The sequence below is a fragment of the Halictus rubicundus genome, chromosome 4 (assembly GCF_050948215.1).
Source record: "Halictus rubicundus isolate RS-2024b chromosome 4, iyHalRubi1_principal, whole genome shotgun sequence".
Classification (NCBI taxonomy): Eukaryota; Metazoa; Arthropoda; class Insecta; order Hymenoptera; family Halictidae; genus Halictus; species Halictus rubicundus.
In genome coordinates this window covers 7082238-7103436 of record NC_135152.1, presented here as the reverse complement: position 1 = coordinate 7103436, position 21199 = coordinate 7082238, and the positions used below count along the sequence as shown (strand labels likewise).

Here is a 21199-nt window from a genome sequence, read left to right as displayed (position 1 = left end):
TGTGTTCTGCATGGATGTTCCCGGTTTTTCTTTTGGATGTATGCGTGTAAACGTTCAAAACAACAAAAAAAAGTTCTAATGAAACACAACTGTACTCGTTTCCTTCTTCTCTCTCTCTCTCTCTCTCTTTTCATTCGTACACTGTCCGGAAATATTTCAAAAAAAAAAAAGAAAAAAGGAAAAGAAAAAGAAAAAGAAAGAAAAGAAAAGCCCACGATCACACTGACTGTGTCGCACGGTGGTCTCTCTCGCGGAGGAAAAAAGAATAGGCTCCGAGTGCGAAATACATCGATTTCTCTATTTTTCTTTTTCTTTCAACGGACTGTGCCATTCGCGGTTTATCATGCATTCTTCTCACGAGGTCTGCTTAGTCCATGCGTGGGCCAAGAGAAAGACAGAGAGATAACTGGGATTAGGAAGCTGCGGAACTGGATGACGGTGTCTTCGGTGGAGGCAGTGGTGTGCGTCGGTGAGATGATGGGTGTGTACCGATGGAAACGAGGGAAGACTAACAAGAGACGAAAGGCAGAAAAGGAATCGGCGGTAACGTGGAAAATAACGGGAAAAGCGTGGAGAAAATCGAAACTGGGAACGAAAAATCCCACGGAAATGAAGATGGAGAACGGAAGGAGGATCGGAAAGAAGTGTCGGCCCCTCGGGCCCGTCGTACAGTTTCTTTTTCACGGTCTCCTCTCCCCCCTTTTTTTACGTGGACATTCTTATTCTTGGACCATAGGAACCCTTTTCGAAAATGTGCATGCAAGTAAAACGGAAAACTTAAAACGAAATTAATAATTAATATGCAGACGATCGTCTCGTTTCTGTCTTTTCCTTTCCCTCAAACAAAAAATTTGATTTTTATATATATATATATATGAAACAAAACAAACTAAAGAACATATCTCTACTTTCCGTCCGAACGAATTTTACACCAAGAACACGATTTGTTCGCACTGGCGCCTGGCTCTTCGCTCTTTTCTTTTTTTTTCCATCTTGTTTGAACCTTAATCCGAAAAAACTTGTTTACCGAACGCTGAAAAATCTTACGCACATTTATTACGGCCAAAACAAAAGAAAAAGGGACGAACAAAAAGTAAACGAATCGAGAAGAAGATACTTTTTCTCGCCTGTGTTCGATACTCGCGAAACTTCCTCGATTTTTCCGCTTGTTTCAATAATTAGTATTCGATATATAATTGTTCTCCTTTAATAGCATTCTTTTCGTTATTTTTTTTTTTGTTCCAACGCGCTTACATCGAAATAGACTTCTTTATTTTTTAGAGTTACACAGTTTTAATAAAAATTCCTTCGGTTTCACGCTGCGTTTCGCTTTCGTTTTCACGTCTTTTCTTTTTATTTTTCCCGTTTTCACAAATACTCCCTTTCTCGCGCGCTCTCTCTCTCTCTCTCTCTCTTTCGCTCTCTTTCTCTCTCTCTCTCTCTCTCTCTTTCTCTCTGCTCTCCCTTTCTATAATATTACTTTACATTTATTTACGTTTCTCATTCTCTTCGTTTACCAGCTTTAATTTATAATTTGTGAGGAATTGTTCTCGTCGAGCAAGTGTCGCTCGCTAGATGATCACGGTGCATCTCTCTCGCTCACGCGCTCGCCGGTCTGCGTCTATTTCACGCTCTTCGTTCCCCTTGTGTGTGTTCACCTTAATAGTAAGAATTATCATAATAATAGTAGTTAATAATTAATATTAGTAGTAGTAATAATAAAGTTTCCGACGAATTTTGCCGAGGTACGAAGGGAATGAAGCGGTTATACATCGAAAAATCTCTCTTAGAATCTCTCTTAACGGCGGGTCCGAAACAGTTTTCTTATCCTCATGTAATTTCACAATTGTTTTGTTAAACAAATTTTGAGGGCGCGGGACGGGAAACAACGGGAACGAAAGGGTTCGCCGCGTCTCCTCGTCCGCGCCCGAATCACCGAAAAGGAAAAAAGGGACGCAGGGACGGCGTGTGAGCGTTACAAAAATTCTGAAAAAGACGCTCGCGGATCGGCGCGTCTCGCCCGATTTTTCACCTGTATCGTTTCGCATTTTCATTTCTCGTATTTCTTTATCATTTTTATTTCCCCGTTACTGTTTTTTTTTTCTTTTTTTCTCTCTCACGTTTTTCACAATTCTCCCTATGCTCGCGCGCGAATCGAAATTTCCTTTCCAACTGGATTTCATCACTCTGTGTATTTTTCTCGTTTTTCTTATAACCGTTCCTTCTGACTCTTTGCACGTACACTTATCATAATCACCACCTGCATTATTTATTTTTCACCTTTTCTCGTCGATTTTCCTTCCTCTTCGACTTTATCTTTACAAAAAAAAAAAAGAGACAAAAACAACACAACGGCATTTCTACTATTCCCATTCTATTTTAACGCTAATATGTAGGACAAAAAACTAACAGATTTTCGGTATAATAACAAATCGTCGTTCGCCGAGCCCGAGATCTGTCCGGAGAGTTCTGTCGACGGCGGGAGGGAGAGTGGAGCGAATAATTTAGGTTTGTCGGAACGGCCGGTGAAAAGCGTCGTCGAACGCGACGTTCTGTGTATGTGCGTGTACGTGTGCGTGTGTATGTGTGTATGTGTGTATGTATGTATATCGTGGGACCCGGAGAATTCGTCGATTCGGAATCCGAGCGTGATTCTCCGCGGACATGGCCGTTCCCCCGATTCTCTCCCGCCGTTGTTCTCGAGTCACTCTCGAGCGAAATCGGCACGACGAAATATATAACAGGTTATCGGCTCTGGCGACCATCGTTCTTGATTTCTCACGGACCGCTTCCGCTCCCCTAGATGGACTTCTATAGCGCTTCGCCTGTATCCAGAGAACGACGATTTCTCTGCACCCCCTTCTCTCCGGCGGTCTGTGTTTTTCTGGGCGATCACTTACGCTTATATTATACTGTTCTCGCTCGTAACACGTACATACATCACTGCTCTGTCCAGCATCTAGCATTCATCGTTACGCATCAGGTAGACCAACGGGAACACGGTCACGAAGCAATACTTATTGCTGTTGTCGGGATTTACAGGGTCTGGCAGTGACGTTAATCGGTTAAAAAGTTTCGGAGACGATGAGGAACGCTATCTCGACGGTCGACGCCGAGTATCGAGTATCTTCCGACACGCGAGAGCCTGGACATCGTTCCCGAGGCGTCGACATAGCGTTTTTCTCTCGTTCGCCTATCACGGTGTTCAGTGTCGCGTGGTCTTCGAGACGCCGTCATTCGGTTCTCGCGTTCGCTTACGATCTACGGGTTGTTCATGGCGAAAACATACGACAGCGGAGCGGAGAGCGAATCGGATCGGATCCGATCGGCGAAACTGGCGATCTCTGAGAAATCAGGAATTCCGGTTACTTCACACTATATACATCCGAAAGAGAGAGTCACCGCGTTGGCGGGCGATCAACTAGGAAAAATCGATCGTCGATCGCCGCGACGCGACAACTCTGCCCTTGACAGAGCTCGCGAACACAATAATTCTATTTCAATAATTGTTTTATCATCACTATTTTTCACGTTCAACTATTTCCTATTGTGTAATGAAAGGGGAGTGGTTTTCTTTATGGGGCGGGTTTTGGGGTCTCAGCTTGATCAATTATCTGCGATTCTCTTACGGTTAAACGTTCTTCCATCTTCGTTTTTCGTTTCGCTACTAACTTTCTTGCTTTTATTGTTTTTTTTTTTCTTTCATTTTCCATTAACCAGCAATCCACCCGTCTAATTGTTGCTTGTCGAGCAGATCCACGTCTCGTCGTCGAAATCACCGAAACCAAAACCGAGTTCGAATCGGAAGGAGGAAAATTATTAACGGGGACCGATCGATCGACAGCGACCACCAAAACGAGAGAACAGTTTTGCAGATGGAAATGGGAACAACGGTGCGTGCCCCCCACCCCCCCCCACCCCGGTGGTTCTGCTGTCGATTTCGATCGAACGGTTTCGATAGATTTCGAAAAAAAAAGAAAATTTGCGTGTTCACTGAAAGAGTGCACACGATTGATGTGCGATGATATTATACAGGGTATAATAAAAAGAAAAGAGACAAGAAGTTCGTGTGAGTACATGTTCGATTCAAAGCTTGTCTGCGAGTCTTAACAATGCAGCTGTTTGCGAAATGCTGTGATATGATAATTAAAAATGATTCAACAGGTTTCTGTAAGTGTCTCTTTTTACTCTCTAGCCTTGAGTTTAGAAAAAAGAAAGTTCGTAATTATCGTAGTGGTATATTATTGTATCACAGCATTTCACAACATATATGATTAAATGCTAGATCTACTCGTACTTGCGTTACACCCTGTACATTCGAAACGCGTTTAAGAAAACCAAACAAAAGAAAAAGAAGAATTCCGACAATCGAAACGTGGTTCATCGTTTCTACTTCCATCGATCTTCCCTCACTCACTCTCACTCTCTCTCTCTCTCTCTCTCTCTCTCTCTCTCTCTCTCACTCCCACTCTCTCTATCCTACCGTATCCCTGGTGGTATCGCTTTCGAGAAACGATTCATTTCCGTTTCCCAGTTACGGGATAGATTCTTCGCTCTAATAATGCGTGTAAAAATTGAGGTACGGTGTATCTGTTTAGCCTTGCAGCTTTGAAATTTGCGAGGTAGTCTTGTGTGGGGACGCGTCGCGACGGTCGGCGGCCGTTGGGCGGCGGCGGCGGCGGCGGCGTCGTCGTCCTCGGGTTTGCGCGCTGATCGTTAAGGCCGTGTTCCGGTTTCGAGTCCGGCTCGTTTCTCGCGTCTCTCGGTTAGAAAAGTAGAAAAATGAAACACAACGCGGGGTTGTTCCGACGAACGATCCCGATGACGAAAACACATCATCGGTTCGGTTCGGTTCGGTTCGACCTCGACCCGATGCGAGAGAACGATCGCGAGACTGAACGCGGGGGGTATAAAAACGGTTTTAGGGGTGTGGGTGGAGGAGGACGACGACGCGGGGTGTGTGTGTGTAAGCTGCGTCGAATTACTGTGACGCCGGGACCCGCCGTCGCGGCGACGCCCTTTTAAAAAACAAAATTCCCGTGGTCTATTGTAACAACTATTGCACTTATGATTTGTATCAATATGTCACACGCTTTTGTCGATGCGGCGGCACGTTGTAGATTATGTTTACAGGAAAAAAAATGTACTGCGTATATCGTTCAACAGCGGCATTTACAAAAAAAAAAAAAAAAAAAAAAAAAAATAGAAAAGAAAAGAAAAAAAGGCGGAGAAAAAGATTGGAGAAAGACTGTTCTTTCGCGTTCTCTCTGGACACTCTACGGAATTACGTTCGCCTGTTAAAATCCTTAGCGTATGTTTATTTTAATAATAGGTACGTTTAAATGCCATCAGGTTTCCATATTATTATAATATGTTATCTCGTATTCTATTATTATTATTATTATTATTATTATTAATAATATTAGTAGTAGTAGTAGCAGTAGTAATATTATTCCTCTTCGCTTCCATAGTTCTTTCTGTCGTTCTATCTCCCTTCTCGCGTGACCTCTAATTTATTCTCCCTTTTTCTCGCTTTATCTCTATTTTATCTCTTTTTTTCCTCTCTTCTGCGATATTGTTTCGTCGGTTTAAAAAATAAAACAAAGAAAAAATTGACAAAATATATATGACATATTATTACGGTGTAGATATATATAATATCTATATATAATATAGCTTTCTATGGTAAATCTGGTTTCGTTTAATAACACTCTTAAACGCTTATTACAGGCGGAGAGAATCGGTCTCTTTTTTTTTTTCTTTTTCCTTCGTCTTCTTTCTTTTTACCTCTTGATTCCTTCAGGTTCACATCATGCATTGTTTCCCGTTTTGTTTTTTTTTCTTTTTGTTCTTGCATGCGCGACGGTTCTTTCTACTTACGTTCGCGTGTGTAAATTGTGTATATATAAATATATATATGTATATATATATATAACATCTATATATATTTTCTATTCAGAATACGTGTACACGTATGCAAGGGGTGCTGTATGTTTGCTGACGGACTTATTTGTTCGGAAGAAGATGTTGACAATGTGCACATGAAATATAAAAAGATTCAATGTTCCTTGTTCACCATCCACTTTTTCACCTATTCCGTTTACACGCACGGCTCTGCTCTTCCGTTCTTCTTCATTCGATCAATTTCTATTTTTTCCGTTTATCATCACTGTTCCCTCCTCTCGTACGTTTCTTCTTGCATTTCTGCTTGTTCTTATATCACCCCCTCCCCTCTCTATCTGTGTCTCTCTCTCTATCTCTCGTTCTGTATTCCATTCGGAGTCTTAAAGATTTTTTCGTGATCAATCGGCTGCTTTCCACTTTCGTTTTCGTTCAAATGATACAGGGCAATTCCTCACGTTCACCTACTAATTTTATAAACCAAACGCGTTTTCTTAGCGGGCTGCTCTCCCTCCAGATGAGAAACGAGAAACACAGTCGTGCAGTTTTCTTTTTGACAAGTCTTTTGACAATTTTACAAATCTCTCTACTAACCCGAAAACACTTCGATACATTCCGTCGAACAATTTTGCCGAAAAATTCCGAAAAATATTCCTGGACGAACGTTTTTTCTCACGGTCAAACAGAGAAAATGCGATGCCGACACGAGAACCTTTTTTCGAAAGCAGAAAATTTAGCGTCTGGAGGGAAGCGACCCGCTAAATGTAGTTTTTCATATTTTTTTTTTTTTTCACTGCCTTACATGCCTATGTACTTTAACCTCTATGTTTTCTGTACTTAATGATTATCCATATAGTTATGTACTTTAAACTTTAAATATTAGCCACTAAAAACACCATAGAATTTTTCTTTCTTTCTTTTTCGATCGAAAAATGTTTATGCGCCATAGCTATACAATCGTGTTTACACGTGTGAGTCCGTGTTCGTGTGTGTGTCTGTCTGTTGCGTGTACCCGAGTGTATGCTCGCGCGCGTGTGTGTGTGCGTGTGTGTGTGTGTATTGTATGTAATCCGAAAAAAAGTTCACGAATCATATAAATTGTTTAAGCAAAAAGAAAAGAGAGTGCAGGCTGAAGAATTTATCGATTCTACCAAAGACGATAATCAGCAAAAGAAGTGAAAGAAATTTGAGGGAGCAAAAATGTATGAATCTAAGGTAGGACTATAATAACACAGTAATTCGATAGAACGTAGAACAATGTCGAAATTCTTGAGGAAAAGAACTGGAAACGCAACGATGCATAGAAATCAGTTCGCGAGTAGAAAACCGGGAGGTGAATCTTGTGTCCTTGATCTTGTACAATACTTTTTTCCCCCTTTTCTCATATTTTTTTTTCTTTCTTCTTACCGAAAAATTTCCGTTAACCGTGCTCGATTATTTGTCACCGATGCTGTTACACGATTGTTGTTAACTTTTATATATTATAGATCCATTTCCACCACGTTACACCTATCCCTTCCCGTTTTTCGGATATTCGAACAAAAAAAAAATTAAAAAAAGAAAAGAATAAGAAAAACACACTTGGGTCTCGACGGTATCGTGCGGGAGTGTTGCAAAGAAAAACACTTGTGGAATTTAACTAAAAAAGAAAGCAAAATTAATAGGAAAAATAAGATAAAAAGAGGAGAAACGTTTTTTTTAATATTACGCTGGTAGACAGCACTGGAAATTTGAGAGTTCCTCGGGCCAAGAAAAAAAGAACGAGCTTTCCCTCTCTCTCTCCCTCTCTCTGTCTATCTACGTGTGTGTATATGTGTGTGTATGTGTTTTTGTTTGTGTTTAAATCCCTTTTTCGTCGTTTATGCCATCTTGTCCACGGAATTCACGAATGTAGCAAGAAAAAAAAAATAAATCATTTTCATCATCATCAAATCATCGAAGACACAAAAGAATATATAGCGGTAATAGTAGTAATAGATAGTAGTAATAGTAGTGTAGTAGTAGTAATAGTATAGTAGTAAATAGTAAAGTATTCGATAGTGGTAAGTGATTATATAGTTAGAAGGTTTTTTCCTTTATAGTAGAATAGTAGCAATTAAAAGTAAACTAAAGTAGACAAAAAATGAATTAATTACGGTGAAATTATCGTAATCGTCGGAGGGGCGTTTCGCCTTCGTCACGGCTCGTCCGGTCAGCCTCCATATTTCACTTCTTCTTCTTCTTCTTCATCTACTTTCTTTCTTTCTTTTTTTTTCGTCTTTTCTCACGATTTTTATCCTTTCTGGTGTCGCCGTTTGCCGTCCGGTCAGTGATGGAACATCGATGTTTAAACATTCACGTACATAATATACACGTACATATTCATATATGTATTCATGTATCAAATTCGGAACGGTCGTGACGAAGGTTTGCGTGTCCCGCGCTAGCGCAAAAATTAAAACAAAAAAAAAATCATTATACCCAACGTAGCGAGTGCGAAGCAAATGCAAGCGCGGAGGCTGTCTCCGTCGGCAATGCGCAACCTCTATATTATTTATTATTTTAATCAAGAAATAGAGTGTTGTTTCCATTCAAGCATCTGTTATCATCCAGGTAACAACTTTTTCGCTTGTAAATATCTCTTTCATATTTTCTCTTCTTTTTGTTTAAGCATTATTATTTTTTTATTTATTATCATCATCGACGTTAATTGTGTGTCTTTAGTTCGTTTTTTTTTTTCTCTTTGCGTGTCCCGGAAGGACCGTTGTCCACCGCTCGATCACCAGCGAATGATCGTGTTTGTAGAATCGTACACCTTCGCGTTATTTTTTTCTGGTTTCGTCCTGACAGCAAAAATTTGCGAGTGGTTTTCACGTGCGCGCAAAAAAAAAAGAACGGCGTCGTGCCGTTTCTATTTCCCATTGTGATCGGTTTCCCATAATGAATGATTCGGGTTCATTATATGCATACAACCATCTTTTACAAACATGGATCTCCCACTATATATCTCTCCTCTCTCTCTCTCTCTCTTTCTCTCTCGGTGACCCACTCTCTGTCTTCTTCATCCATCAACCCCCCTCTCTGCTCTCACCTGTTCCTTAACGTTACATTCCAACCTTCTTCTCTTCCCCCCCCCCCCCCACCCCTCGCTTTAACTCTTCTTCTCTAACACTCCCTCGATTATAAATCCCATACCATCGATCGGCGTGCGTATAATAATGTTTACGTACATCACTAGATCTCTATATTTATATATAACGTATGTATAATATAGTATGCGTGTGTGTGTTGCAAGTATGCGCGTAAATAGGATACATTTTCGTTTTCCCATTGTCTTCTCTTCCCCCCTCTCTCTCTCTCTTTCTCTTCTGCGTCTCATGTGTGAAATGCATCGCGGTTGAATGAAGTAGTTGGGTTCAGCGGTCTGCTTAAAGGTCGCCCAGGCGCTGTGCACAGGGTCGTACCCGGATCTCCCTTGATTACTCGTGTCCTCTCGTCTGTTTCTCTTCCATCCCCGTTGCTCTCTTCGTCTATGCCCTAAAAACGTATACAATGTACATACACATCCATCGGAAAAAAAACGAAAGCCGTCCCACTCTCCGACAATTCGGATCGGATGATTCCGGTGTATAGCGTTCTCTGCTTCCTACCCTAATATAGAATTCTCGTTCGATCGTGTGTGCGCGTTGCCCGTTCGTTACAGCACACTCTTCCATGTTTCTCTCTTTCTCACTGTTCTGCGGCACCGTTCTCTCGGGAGTGACTCTTCCTTTTCCTCCCCTCCTATCTCTTCCCAAAATCCATTTTCCTCCCCACCCAAGAAAACAAAAAGAAAGCAAGGAACGAAGAGAAACGAAAGTAATTCGTTTCTCCATTCTGTTTCGGGAGCAGAGGAAAATCACACGTGTTTCCGGGGAGCGTTGCTCTGCGCCGTGACTTCCGGCGAGAAGATCGATAGGCCCGGTCTGCTCTGTTCTTTCTTCAACGATTCCAATCTGCCACGCGGGACAGGCCAACCGTGTTTCCGTATGCTTCTCCGCGGTGCGTGATCGGTTACGGTTTCGATCGAGAATACATCGAGCCCGAAGAGTCCCTGAACAACCCACACGAGTCTCGATTCGATGTCGATCGTGAAGACGGTAACCTGCTCGTTTCATTGTTTTAGAATTTGGTCTATGCTCTGCTTTGCCGAGCAGTCTAAAGCAGTCTTAAGAATGATGGTCTCTCTCGCGAGTAGGTAGATACAAAATGGTCCCCGTGGTCATCCGGTGTCTCCGATGTTTCCTTCGCGACGAATTCCTCCACTGAATATTTCTCTCGACCACGATCGTTTCGACTCTTCTCGCTTCCGATCACCCCCGCGATCTCTCGCGAGAAAAAGAATGAACGAAACACGATCGGCAGCTGCATGTCTTCCCCCACGTGTGCACGCACGAGAATTGAAAAATCAATTGTTCCTCCGATCGTTTCCGATCCGACTGTTTCTCTAAAACCGTGTACCTGGCGCCCTATCTTGTGTGCGTGTAACCAAGCGTGCAACAGTGTACGTTCCACGTCTGTGTGCACGTGTTCGGCAGAAAAATCTATGGAAAGACCAAAAAAAAAAAAAAAGAAGAGATTGAATCGGCGAACCGGTTAACAGAACGACATTCGCGAACGTGGTTATTATATCGTGTCGAGGGAACAAACGTGTAAACCGAACAGGAAAACGATGAACATGTATAAAATATCTGTAGAATTAAAAAAAAAAAAAAAAAAAGAGGCAAATAGATCGCGCCAACAAAGGAACGCAAAACGAATGAATCTTAACGATCGACTATTGCTATGTATTATTGTTAGTAAATTATCATTTAAAACAAAAAAGAAAAAAGGAGAACCGGAATAGCCGAGCTTTTTATGACACTGTCAGCCAACGATGCTTATTTCCTCTGTCAAAAAGAAAGATGTCGTAACGGATCTTGCGTTTCGCGTGGCCGCCGAAATGGTTCCGTTTAAAACCGTTCCGAGGGATAATTAAAAAGGCTAAAAAGAAAAACGCGCCAACTATACACGTGTATAAACCCTCTTTCTCGAGATTTTCTGTGTGTTTCCTTCTATCCCCCCTCCCCCCTCTTTTTTTGGTGTGCCTTGCAGCATCGTTTCTTTTTTCAAATTTTCTTTCTCGTCCCTGTTTATTCTCCTGTTTCCTTTTCCCCTGCTCCGGCTGTCCTTTCTGTCCGCGGCAAGGAGAACGCGGTCGGCTGTCTGTAACACTGGTACGCGCGTGTGTACACAACTTACGAGTTATAGCGAATGAACGAAAAGTCGATCTTGAGTCCGAACTGTCCCGAATTGGCAGAACAAAACAAAGCAAAGATCGAACGTGTCTCCTTCTCTCTGTCGTCGTATGGATCTGTGTCGATCAACGTGAACATGCTGTGCTCGTTAGGGTGTTACAAATTCTTTTTGAACTGACCGGAAAAAGCCATGGAAATTGCTACTTCAGATTCTGGCACCGCTGATCTCGCCAACCAACCGTCTTCATCATCATCATCATCGTTCATTTCGCTCTCCGGTCGTCGAAAAATGTACACTGACACGACAGAACACCAAGGACTGTCCCCATAACTGTGGGACATCATATTTCTGAATCCCTATGTATTAATGATGTCTATGGTTCTCTGATTGTTTCCTGTGTGCACGTCATCTGTTGCGTCTCTTATGGGTGACAACGCTTAGTTTCGTTGGATCCTCGACTGTTGTTTGTATCTGTCGTTGTCGGTACGTTGTCGGCGGAACGTATGCAAGCTTGGTGTTTGTTCTGTTTGAAGTGTTGGGTGTTGCGAATAATTTTCCCATTGCAAGCGTTCCAAGGTGACCTCTATGAGGTGGTAGCAATGACGACAAGCGACGACGCCCGGCGTTGATACGTGCCGGACACGGCTCATTTCCCTTCAGTCTCGTCGAGGCGACGGACCAACGGACGAAGGTCGAAGGTCGCGGCTCGTGCATGACGGTCGACATACCGAAACAAGAAAGACTCCTGTCTTCGTCATTCGCTTTTTCAGCCACGCAATGGCGGCCAATGGATCTCTTGTTCACCACGGATTCGTTTCCTTTGCATGTTCGGTTATTATTACTCTCATTATTATATATATATATACTACTTCTATTTGTTGTGAGGTGTCATTGTCCCATATTTCCGATATTGTGTGTAGCTTTACAAATTATATATATATATATATATATATATTTATATATATATATACCTTATATATACACATATGTACATATATATATATACATATATATATATACACATACATATATATATATCTCTATTTACAACAAGTGTATAATGTATATAAGTGTTCACTATATGCATACAAGGTTCTTTCTCGTGGGATCTGGGAAATGGGGTTTCTCGGGAGGGCGGGGAGGGGAGGGGGAACTAGGGGATCTAGGGAAGGGGCGGTAAATGTAAATGCAGTGTAGAGAATAAGTTAGATACCCGCGCGGTTTTCTCATAATGCCCATTATTGGCAACAATAGGATAATAATAGATAATATATTAAGACTCCGTCAAAACGCGTCTCACTCCGTAGCTCTGTTTTAAAGCCATCCTTCTCTTTCTCTCCCTCTCATTCACACGAACGCACACCCTCCAACCGGCGAACTCTGCTTAGATCATCTAACGATTAGATTATGTTTCGTTTACCAATCCGTTTCGCGTATCACGGACACCTCCATCCACGTCTGATTCGCTCGATCATTCGTTCGCTCGTTCGTACAGTTGCAGACACACACACACACACACGTTCATCCCTTCATCTTGCATCCCCTCTTCGTCAACCTTAACGTCTCCACTGACACAACACGCCTAAGCTTATCCGATATATTATCTGTTTAGCGATATCACTTGAACCTGTCACATTAACAATGCCCAACTGTATACAATAAGGCCCTCGTTTACCGCCACCGTCGACACCGTTCGGAACCCTTCTCGCGATCCAGACTCGATTGCCCGATCGACAACGCCACCTCGGCTCGTCCCGCGGAGGAGCCTCGAAGACAATCGAGAGACAACAAAATCCTCGGGACGAGTCCGGACGAGTTTCGCCTTGCTCGCTCGTTTCCACCGATGCTCGGCACTGCGAGCGATTTCGCGTATCGGTGTCGCTCGATACCGGTCGATCGACAGACGCCGGTCTTCTCGCAATCTCGATCGCGAACAACGCCCTGAAACGAACGGTGTCTGGACCCCGGGGGTATTCCTCCTCACACGTCGTCGGCGGTTTTATCGCGATCCTAAGAAAAAATCCTGCTGCCGCTTAAGCCCGAAATAATCCATCATTCGGGATTGGTTTCCCGGCGCGGCGCATTATTTCGGGCCTCGGCGGCGGCGGAGGCGCTTCCATCCCTCTTTCCTGCTCTTGAAAAAATCCGTGCGACCCTCCCCTTGTACATCTCCGCGGACGACAAAAATAGTAATCGCCGCGGCGCCGCGTGTACGCGCGCAACGCAATTAGTGTTCAAGTCGTGTGTCCGATAATAATTATTATCCCTTACCACTATTTACTAGTCGTTTATCACTATATTTATAAAGAAATGAGTAAGAAGTGCTATGTTTAACCTGCTTGAATGGTCGCTGGCCAAAGGGGTGGAGGACACCGATCTGCCACTCCCGTGACCGTTTCCTTTTCTCTTTTTTTTTTCTTCGTATAATTCGTCGTTTCTTCTATTGTTAAGTTGCACGTGAAACGATCCAAATGCCATTATTTGGCGCAACTATATTTATATTTATATATATTCGCGTGATCGCGATCCTCCGTGTTTCTACGTTTATGGTACGTCAACTGACATCGGTGTAACAGAACCATCCTGGACCGATTCAAGATGGCCGAGAGTGGTGCGTAACGAAGACAGTTTCGAACAGTGCCCATAAAGAGAATGGATGTTTACTGATTGCTGTGTCTTGCCCGATGCGTATCAATACCACGATTATTGTTGAATCGAGTGGGTACCAATCGTTTCGCGTAGACATCGACGACGGTGAATGCATCCGTAGAAAGCGAAGCTGGGAAGATTCTTCAGCAGCGGTGATGATTTTCGTCTCTATCGATCTGTCTCCTCTTTACTGTTGAAGATCGCGAAACAGCAATCGGTATAAATGTTGTTCGATCGGTGACTGGTCCAACGTGCGATCGAACCCGACGATCTCTATCGGTCGATGAAATTTTGTTTTTTTGATTCGTTTCTCAAGATTGTCAGGGAAAGAGGGCCGAAATTTCGTATGTAGATTTTTGCCTTCGTCGAGAGCGTAACGTGTACGCGCGGCACGAGTGTTTTTCCGTTCAAATGTTCGTTTACGTCGAGCGAATTTGCTGATCGAACTATGAGAGATGTCTCTTCGACTGAATCGTCTACAGTCGTGTGCGCGGAAATGGAAGATCCTGCTTTCTTTTTATTTTTCACTTTTGTTCTCCTGGCTGGCTGGCCGTGTTGCGAGGCGACCAATGATCGTGTTTGCTTGTATACACCCTCTCTCTGTGCGGTGTTCACCCATCGGAAGTGTTGCCGCGAATCGCGTAGCTGTTACGCGTTAGACGCGTTCTTCTCTTTCGCGCTCGGCGAAATTCGTTTGTGCTTGCGTGGTTTTCCTGGATCGAGAGAACGACGGTCACTCGGCTCTTCGTCCCGTCCATCGTCGTCGAGCCGGTTTCTTCTATGAACGATGATTTTTGTATTTGTCCCCCGTTTCTTTTTCTTTTTTGTTTTGCTTCCTTGTTTCGTCGGCCGTGTGGTGTAGCTGTGAATCTCGCCTCTCCATCGCGGATCCAAGCGCGTGTCCTTGAGAAAAATGGATATCGTAAAAAACCGTAAAAAAGATCGCGTTATTCTACGTAGTAAGAACATGTTAAAAAGGTCGATAAAAGTTTTAACAACAGTCGTCGGAGATACGTTGACGATATTCTGGACGTTCGTAGGAAAAGAAAGAAGCTTTCCCTTTATGTTTCTTTCACCCCCCTCGTTTCTCTCGTCGCATGCTCGGTCGCATGCTCGTCGAGAGGCTCGCATACGATCGAATTCAACACGTTCAGCACGGTTTCAAGCTTCCGATAAAAAAGATATTTGTGTCTGTTCTCCTCCTTCGTCAGAAAATTTGTAATACTCTGGTCTTCAATGATTAAATTTAGTTTACCTTTTTGTTTTGTTTTGTGTACTTTTTTTTGGCGTTTTTCTTTTTTAGAAAATGCTCAATACGATCTTTTCAGTTTTTTTTTCTCGTTTTATAAACTCATCTCCTCGTTTCGCCGGATATATTTTTGTGCTTATTCTTAACTTAAGCCCCGAGCTCTTACTCTTTAATTTCCTCAATTCTAAATCGATAAGCACGATTTCCTTTTCCTCGGTAAAATATTCTAGAATACTAACATTTAGATTTAGCGATAAATCGATTTTGTACATTTGTTTGTTGGTATTTTGTTTTCCTTACCCAAGTAGTTTAAGTTACTCCCTCCCCGTCTCATCTTAATTCACGCGCATAATAATTTATAACGTTAAAAATCTTCGTTTTCTCTCTTCAATTAAGTTATTCATTATTATATTAATAATTTCTACTTAGATCATCATTTTTCCTCAATCTTTTATTTTTTCTCTTCTCTTTGTTACTTTGATTTGTACATTCTTCGAGACCGAGGGTGCTTCTTGCCCCTCGTTCCGCTTCAAAATCAGACGTAATCTTTTCATCCTTCTCTCTCTCTCTTTCTCTCTCTCTCTCTACCCTTCCTTATTTGGCGTTAGAAGTGCTGTGCTTGAGGAATCGTCCGAAAAAAGTAGTTTTTTATTTTTTCCTGTTTTCGTATTTGTCACGACGGCTGTGCTTTCTCTTCCGTGTAGACAGAGGTTTCGGCTGTTCTCCTTGTTGTTGTTGTTGTTGTTGTTAACCGTATGCGTTTAGTTTTCCCGAATTCGTATCAGAAATTTTCCTTCGTCATCCTCCTTTTGTGAATAGGGGTGCAAGAAGTGTGAGCGAGCAATGAAGTCTTTGAGGGTGTGTCTTTGAGTTTCTCTTCGTTCTACGCTACAAACTCCCCGAATATATCTTCGAATTGTTTTCCATTTCTCCGGTTCCGTATGAAGTGTCGGTTCGAAAATTGTTGCGCCAACGAAAATAATCAATCAAAGATCGATGAACCAGCGAAAAGTGTATAATGTGTTCTCTCTCTTTCTCTCTCTCACACATACACACATACACACACATCGCGGGGCAGATTACGGGATTGCGAACTTTCGTTTCTTTTTCATATTTTTTCTCGTTTTCTCGTTTCTTCGTACGTACATGTTTTCTTTCCACCAAAAAAGAGATAATTCCGAAAAAAGGGGTGGGGCGATTGTTTCTCGTTGTCGGTACGAAGTCTGTTTTAGCTCGCGGACAACGATACATTCTGCTGAAAAGAGCGATTTTGTGTTGTCTCGTACTTGCGTCGTGCTTTCTCTCATTCTCTCTCTTTCTCTACGTCTGCTGAATTTCCTTTGTGCTCTCTGACTTTTCTCACCGAGCAATTTTGACTGGTTTCGGCCGAAATAAACGATTCGATTGCAAAACGAATATTCACGTGTGCATCGTTTCAGGAAAAAGGAGCGTCAAGTGATCTCGAAATAGCGTAAATGATTTTTGGTGTTTTTTTTTGTCTTTTTCTTTCCGTTTGTATGATTAAAACAAATCTGTTCTTCTATTTTTGTTGTTGTTGGTAACGGTGACAATGATAGTGGCAGATGTTCCCTTCCGTGTTATCTTTATTTTCCTGTTCTTTTGTTTCTTCTTAATTGTTTAACTTTACTCTTGCAGTGTTTTCTTGTTTTCTATGAATAGGGTTTTTGTTCTGCTTGGTCTTCTGACGTTGCTGTGTGCGTTACTGTGTGTTTGTTTCTTGGCACTTTCATCGTTTCTTCGTATTGTTTTCCTTTTCTATAAATTGTCATTATTTTATTCCTTTCCTTTAGGTTTCGTTCCTTTTTTTTTCCTCTTTCATTAAATATTTACGCTTGATAAATAAACACGGTGGCGTGAGGCTGCGGGCGGGGAAGGCTTTTCAGGCAGCGACACAGGACGAGAAAGGAAAAAAAATCGTGTCGCATAAAACTGCGAGCCCGATCGTCCTGTCGCTCGCCGTCAAAGATGACGCATCCCCGCCGAGCGAACCAGGCGCCGCCGTTTTCTCCAAATATATTAAATATATTATACAATTTATCCGACTAAAATCTCCTTTATTCCCCCCTGTGACGAGCAACAGACTCGCACAGCGCAAAAAGCTGCGCGCCGTCTCATCCACTTTTAAATCTTCATCTCTCTCTCCCTCCCTCCTCTTTTTATGTTTCACTTTTCATCTCTTTTTCTCATATTTTTTTACGAAAAACACTTCGCTTCGCTTCTTCTCTTTCCTTCTCCAACTCCTCCTCCTCGTTCTCCTCTTCGTCTCTCTTATCTCTATTTAAAAACATCGTTCTCTCTTTTTTCTCCCCCCCCCCCCCCACTATACCCGCCTTCCATCCTTCTCACCTTGCTGTCGACAACGTTAAAATTCATCGAGTTAGTATATAACACATAACGAACATCAACGGTATCGAAAGCGAGGCGAGAAGGAAAAAAAAAGAAGAGAACGATATGTTAAACGAAAAGTCATTATAAAACATTTAACAAAAAAATTGAATAAGAAAGATTCGGTTGGATCTCGCCAACAATGTATCAAAAATAAATTCAGCGTCTAAGATCGAGTACCAAGCCACGATCCATCCTTTGCTTGCTTGTTCTTTATCATATTCCTATCCGCGTTTCTCGCATGTAGCTTCTCCGTGTTCTTGTGATGTTATTTCTCTTCCTGTCCATTCCGTTCCGTTCCGAAGTCCCGTCTGGTCATTCGAACGTTCCGCTCTTTCGGCGCTCGTCTGTGATAAGCAGCGAAAATATTTATTTTCCCCTGTACATCACCTCTGTCGACGGTGTGGCCAACGGTGCGGTTCAACTTTCGGACATCACGCGAAACGTCACTTCCTTAACCTTCCGGTACCTTTTTTCTCAGTCTCTTCTTCTCGGCTAACGGAAATTTTACGCGTGAATCCTCTCTCGTTCTTCTATCCTACACGTTCCTCTTACGAAAGGGGATTGAACAAATCCGTCGTCACACTCATTTCTCGAACACCTCTATTTTTGAGTTAAACGTATACCGAATGCCATGCATTGCGACGACGGGCCGGGCCTCCGTTCAACCCGAGGACCGGAAATGGTACAACCTCGAGTTAAGCCCGAAAACTTGCAACCTTTGGAATCAAATGATTCACCGTGTCACGGAGCCGAGCATGACCCGTTGTGCACCCGAGCATGATCCCCTTGGATGCCAAGATAGGATACGCCGCGAGTAACCGCGACCGATGACCGTCTAATGCATGACATAAGGTTCCCTGCGAGATCCAAGAATCTTTCTTTTTCGTTTCTTCGATAAGCCTAAATTTCGCGCTTTCTTTTGTCCGTCTATATATGCCTAATCAGTAAATTAATCGCTTATCAATTAATAGTATTATTCAACACACGCACACTCACACACTATTACATCCATGATAATAATGATTATAGAAGCAAGCGACAAAACTTCCCCGGGTATTTAGTAATCGCATCCCATGGCGCAACGTAAAAATCCCTGACACAGTTTCGTCGCTTCGCTTTTATAATCCATTTCCCACGTCTTTAATACATCTTCTGACCCCCGTGTCTTCGCTCGCGACTTCTTGCTACTATTTCCTCGAGGGTGTTTACGCCCTGAATGGTCGCTTTTTCATTCTCTCTCGAACGTCCTTCTCGTAGCACGAAAAACGTGTAGCGGTGCGCCCGTTTCGCGTGCATGTACCCTCTTGTAGCACTCGCCGAATTCTCGTACGGCTTCGCGATCCATCCCACTTCGATCTTTCATATGGAATGACGAAGAACAAGAAGACCACCCTGAACGGATGAAAGAGTGAGGAACAAAGAAAGACAGACAGACAGACGAACAGGGACACGTCATTGGGTCGCTTTGGCTGAAAAGGGAAAGCGATCGAGATTGTATTTGGAAGAAGAAATAAAATGGATCACGAAGCCGTACGAGAATTCGCTTCCGTTTCATATATAATCGTACTGTCGTGTGTCCGACGTCAATAACCCACTCGTCGATTCCCCGTGGACTTGTAACACGTCCCCGATACCGCCATCCCCCTCGCGCTATGTTGGCTCTTACAAGGAACTTGAGGCGAGTTTGGCGCGGCGTGCGACGCCGCCCATCGCGCGTTTTTCACTTCACTAATACGAAAAGAACTCATAATCGCTTCTTTGGTATTATAAAGGCGCAAGAGGGGCGCGTGGACGAGCGCCCCTTTTGGGGGGGGGGGGGCTGAAGAGTGTCTGCTTCGAAAACTTTGTTGGCTTACGTCTAAAAAAACTGTAGACCGTTTTCGTTCGCATTCTTTCTCGATATTCTTAATTAAAGAGTCCTGTGTTTTTCTCGGAGTTTCTGTTGTATGAAAAAACCTGTACCTAGGACAGTACTCGTTTCCCCCTTTTTGTGCTTGTACAAGCAAACAAAAATAGAGAAAAAAACTGTCTTTCCTTGATGGTGCAAGATCGCGAGATGAACCCGTGTCGCCGCGACAGCTAATGGCCGCGCGAACGCACGGACACCAATTAGTACCGGAAACGACGCGACTCATGTTCGCCACATTGTACTCGGCAGAATGTAAGTAGTTAATAGTAAGTAGTTTTATTAGCAGTAGCAGTAACATGTATAACGTAATGTGTAATCGTTACTTTATCTTTCCTTTCCCTCCCTTTCTCTCTTTCTCTGTATATTATTATAACTTTAATATTAGGTAGACTTCTTTAATCTTCTTCTTCTTCTTTTTTTTTCATTAGATTAGTTGGTTTTCTTTATCCATTCTCTCGTTTCGCTTTTCATTATCATTAGTTAAATCTTTAACCGTTAATGAATGAGGTAATAAGGTTGTGTATGCTTTGTTTTTTTTTTTTCTTATCATCGTATTCTATAGATCCGGTTTCATCGACGAGGTGGTTTCGTTAACGCTGCGAAATCGATTCGTTCGAGTGTCACCCGTCGCTTCGACTTCGATTCGAGCGAACTCGCGACGAAACGCACGTGTCGCGCGCGCAGATGAGGTGAGAGAGAGCTGTCTGCGGACCTGTTTGTCTCTGTGTATCTTGTGCTGGTAAATCGTATGATCGCGTCTCGTCTCAGGCTACAGAATTCAATTTGAACGATATCAAAGCCTGCACAAAAAAAAAAGGATGCGCGGCGGCAGGGAACGAACTCGTGTTGTCATCTCTCACATCGTCTCGCGCGTAACATTTTTTCTTTCTCCGAGAAGAGAAATGCGCTTCCACCATTTGGTTCTTCACACACGGTGCTCGCGCGTCGCGTTTACTCACGTTTTCAGTAGCCGATGCAATTCAAAATCAACCGTTTGATTCAGAGATGAACTGATCGGACTCGGAGGGTCGCGGCGATCGATGGCGATGATCAGCGAGCAATGAAAAACATTCGGTCGTTCCCCTCTGGTAAATTTACAATGCAGATGGAGTATATGGTTGATTTGACACGATGACGTTTTACTCGAGAAAATATCGAGGCTCGATTAAAAATGTAAACGAAAAGAAAATATCAACAAGAAATGAAAAACAAACAAAAAAAAAAAAAGACCGAAGGAAACGCCATCCGATCGTAACCCTCTGTGTCCGTTCAGTTCGTCTCCGAGTCAAACGGTTGATTTTGAATTGTATCGGCTACTCAATTGTAGCCACGCGATCGTGGCAGTTTGACATATCGATGGAAAGGTCTCGCTTGTGACCCACGGATGCACTTCGCGCATCGCTCGGCCGCTCTGCGAGTAATCTCGAAGGTTACGTGCCCCGCGAGAAGAAGGTTGTGGCACGCAGCCTCTCGTAGACGAGAGAATGTCAAAGCGACGAGGCCACCCCGGCGAATAAAACGGATTCTGTGAAGCGTTGGTTGGCGTCAGGTAATGTTTCAATGACGTTACTGATTTTGTGGTTGTTGCTGGCTGGATGGCGATAAGCTTGATTGTTGTTGCGTCGTTGTCGCGCCACCTTGCTGAGACGTAGCACTGCCGTCTCTTCGGGCACGAGGTCCACCCTCCTGGCTGCTACCACGACCAGCGCGAGAGCCTGCACCTGCTCCAGATGCACCGGGTTGAAGGACCATCGAGCGGATTCTTCTCTGTGCCGACTGTGAATTCGTGAAAATCTAGATTAGTTTCACTGATTAATTAATCGATG

At 43.0% G+C, this 21199-nt stretch overlaps 1 protein-coding gene across 5 annotated transcripts in view; it reads right to left on the bottom strand.

The window, feature by feature from the left end:
• Window positions 1-1191: 1191 nt before the first annotated feature.
• LOC143353286 (insulin-like growth factor 2 mRNA-binding protein 1) overlaps window positions 1192-21199 on the bottom strand; it is an 82022-nt gene continuing 62014 nt past the window's right edge. For 3 of the 5 annotated variants that reach the window (XM_076786483.1, XM_076786485.1, XM_076786484.1), the window contains exon 7: window positions 1192-21149. In XM_076786483.1, coding sequence (XP_076642598.1) covers window positions 20940-21149 — 210 coding nt within the window. In that variant the 3' untranslated portion in view covers window positions 1192-20939. The remainder of the gene's footprint in view (window positions 21150-21199) is intronic. The other 2 variants (XR_013082105.1, XR_013082104.1) reach the window with 2 other exon arrangements.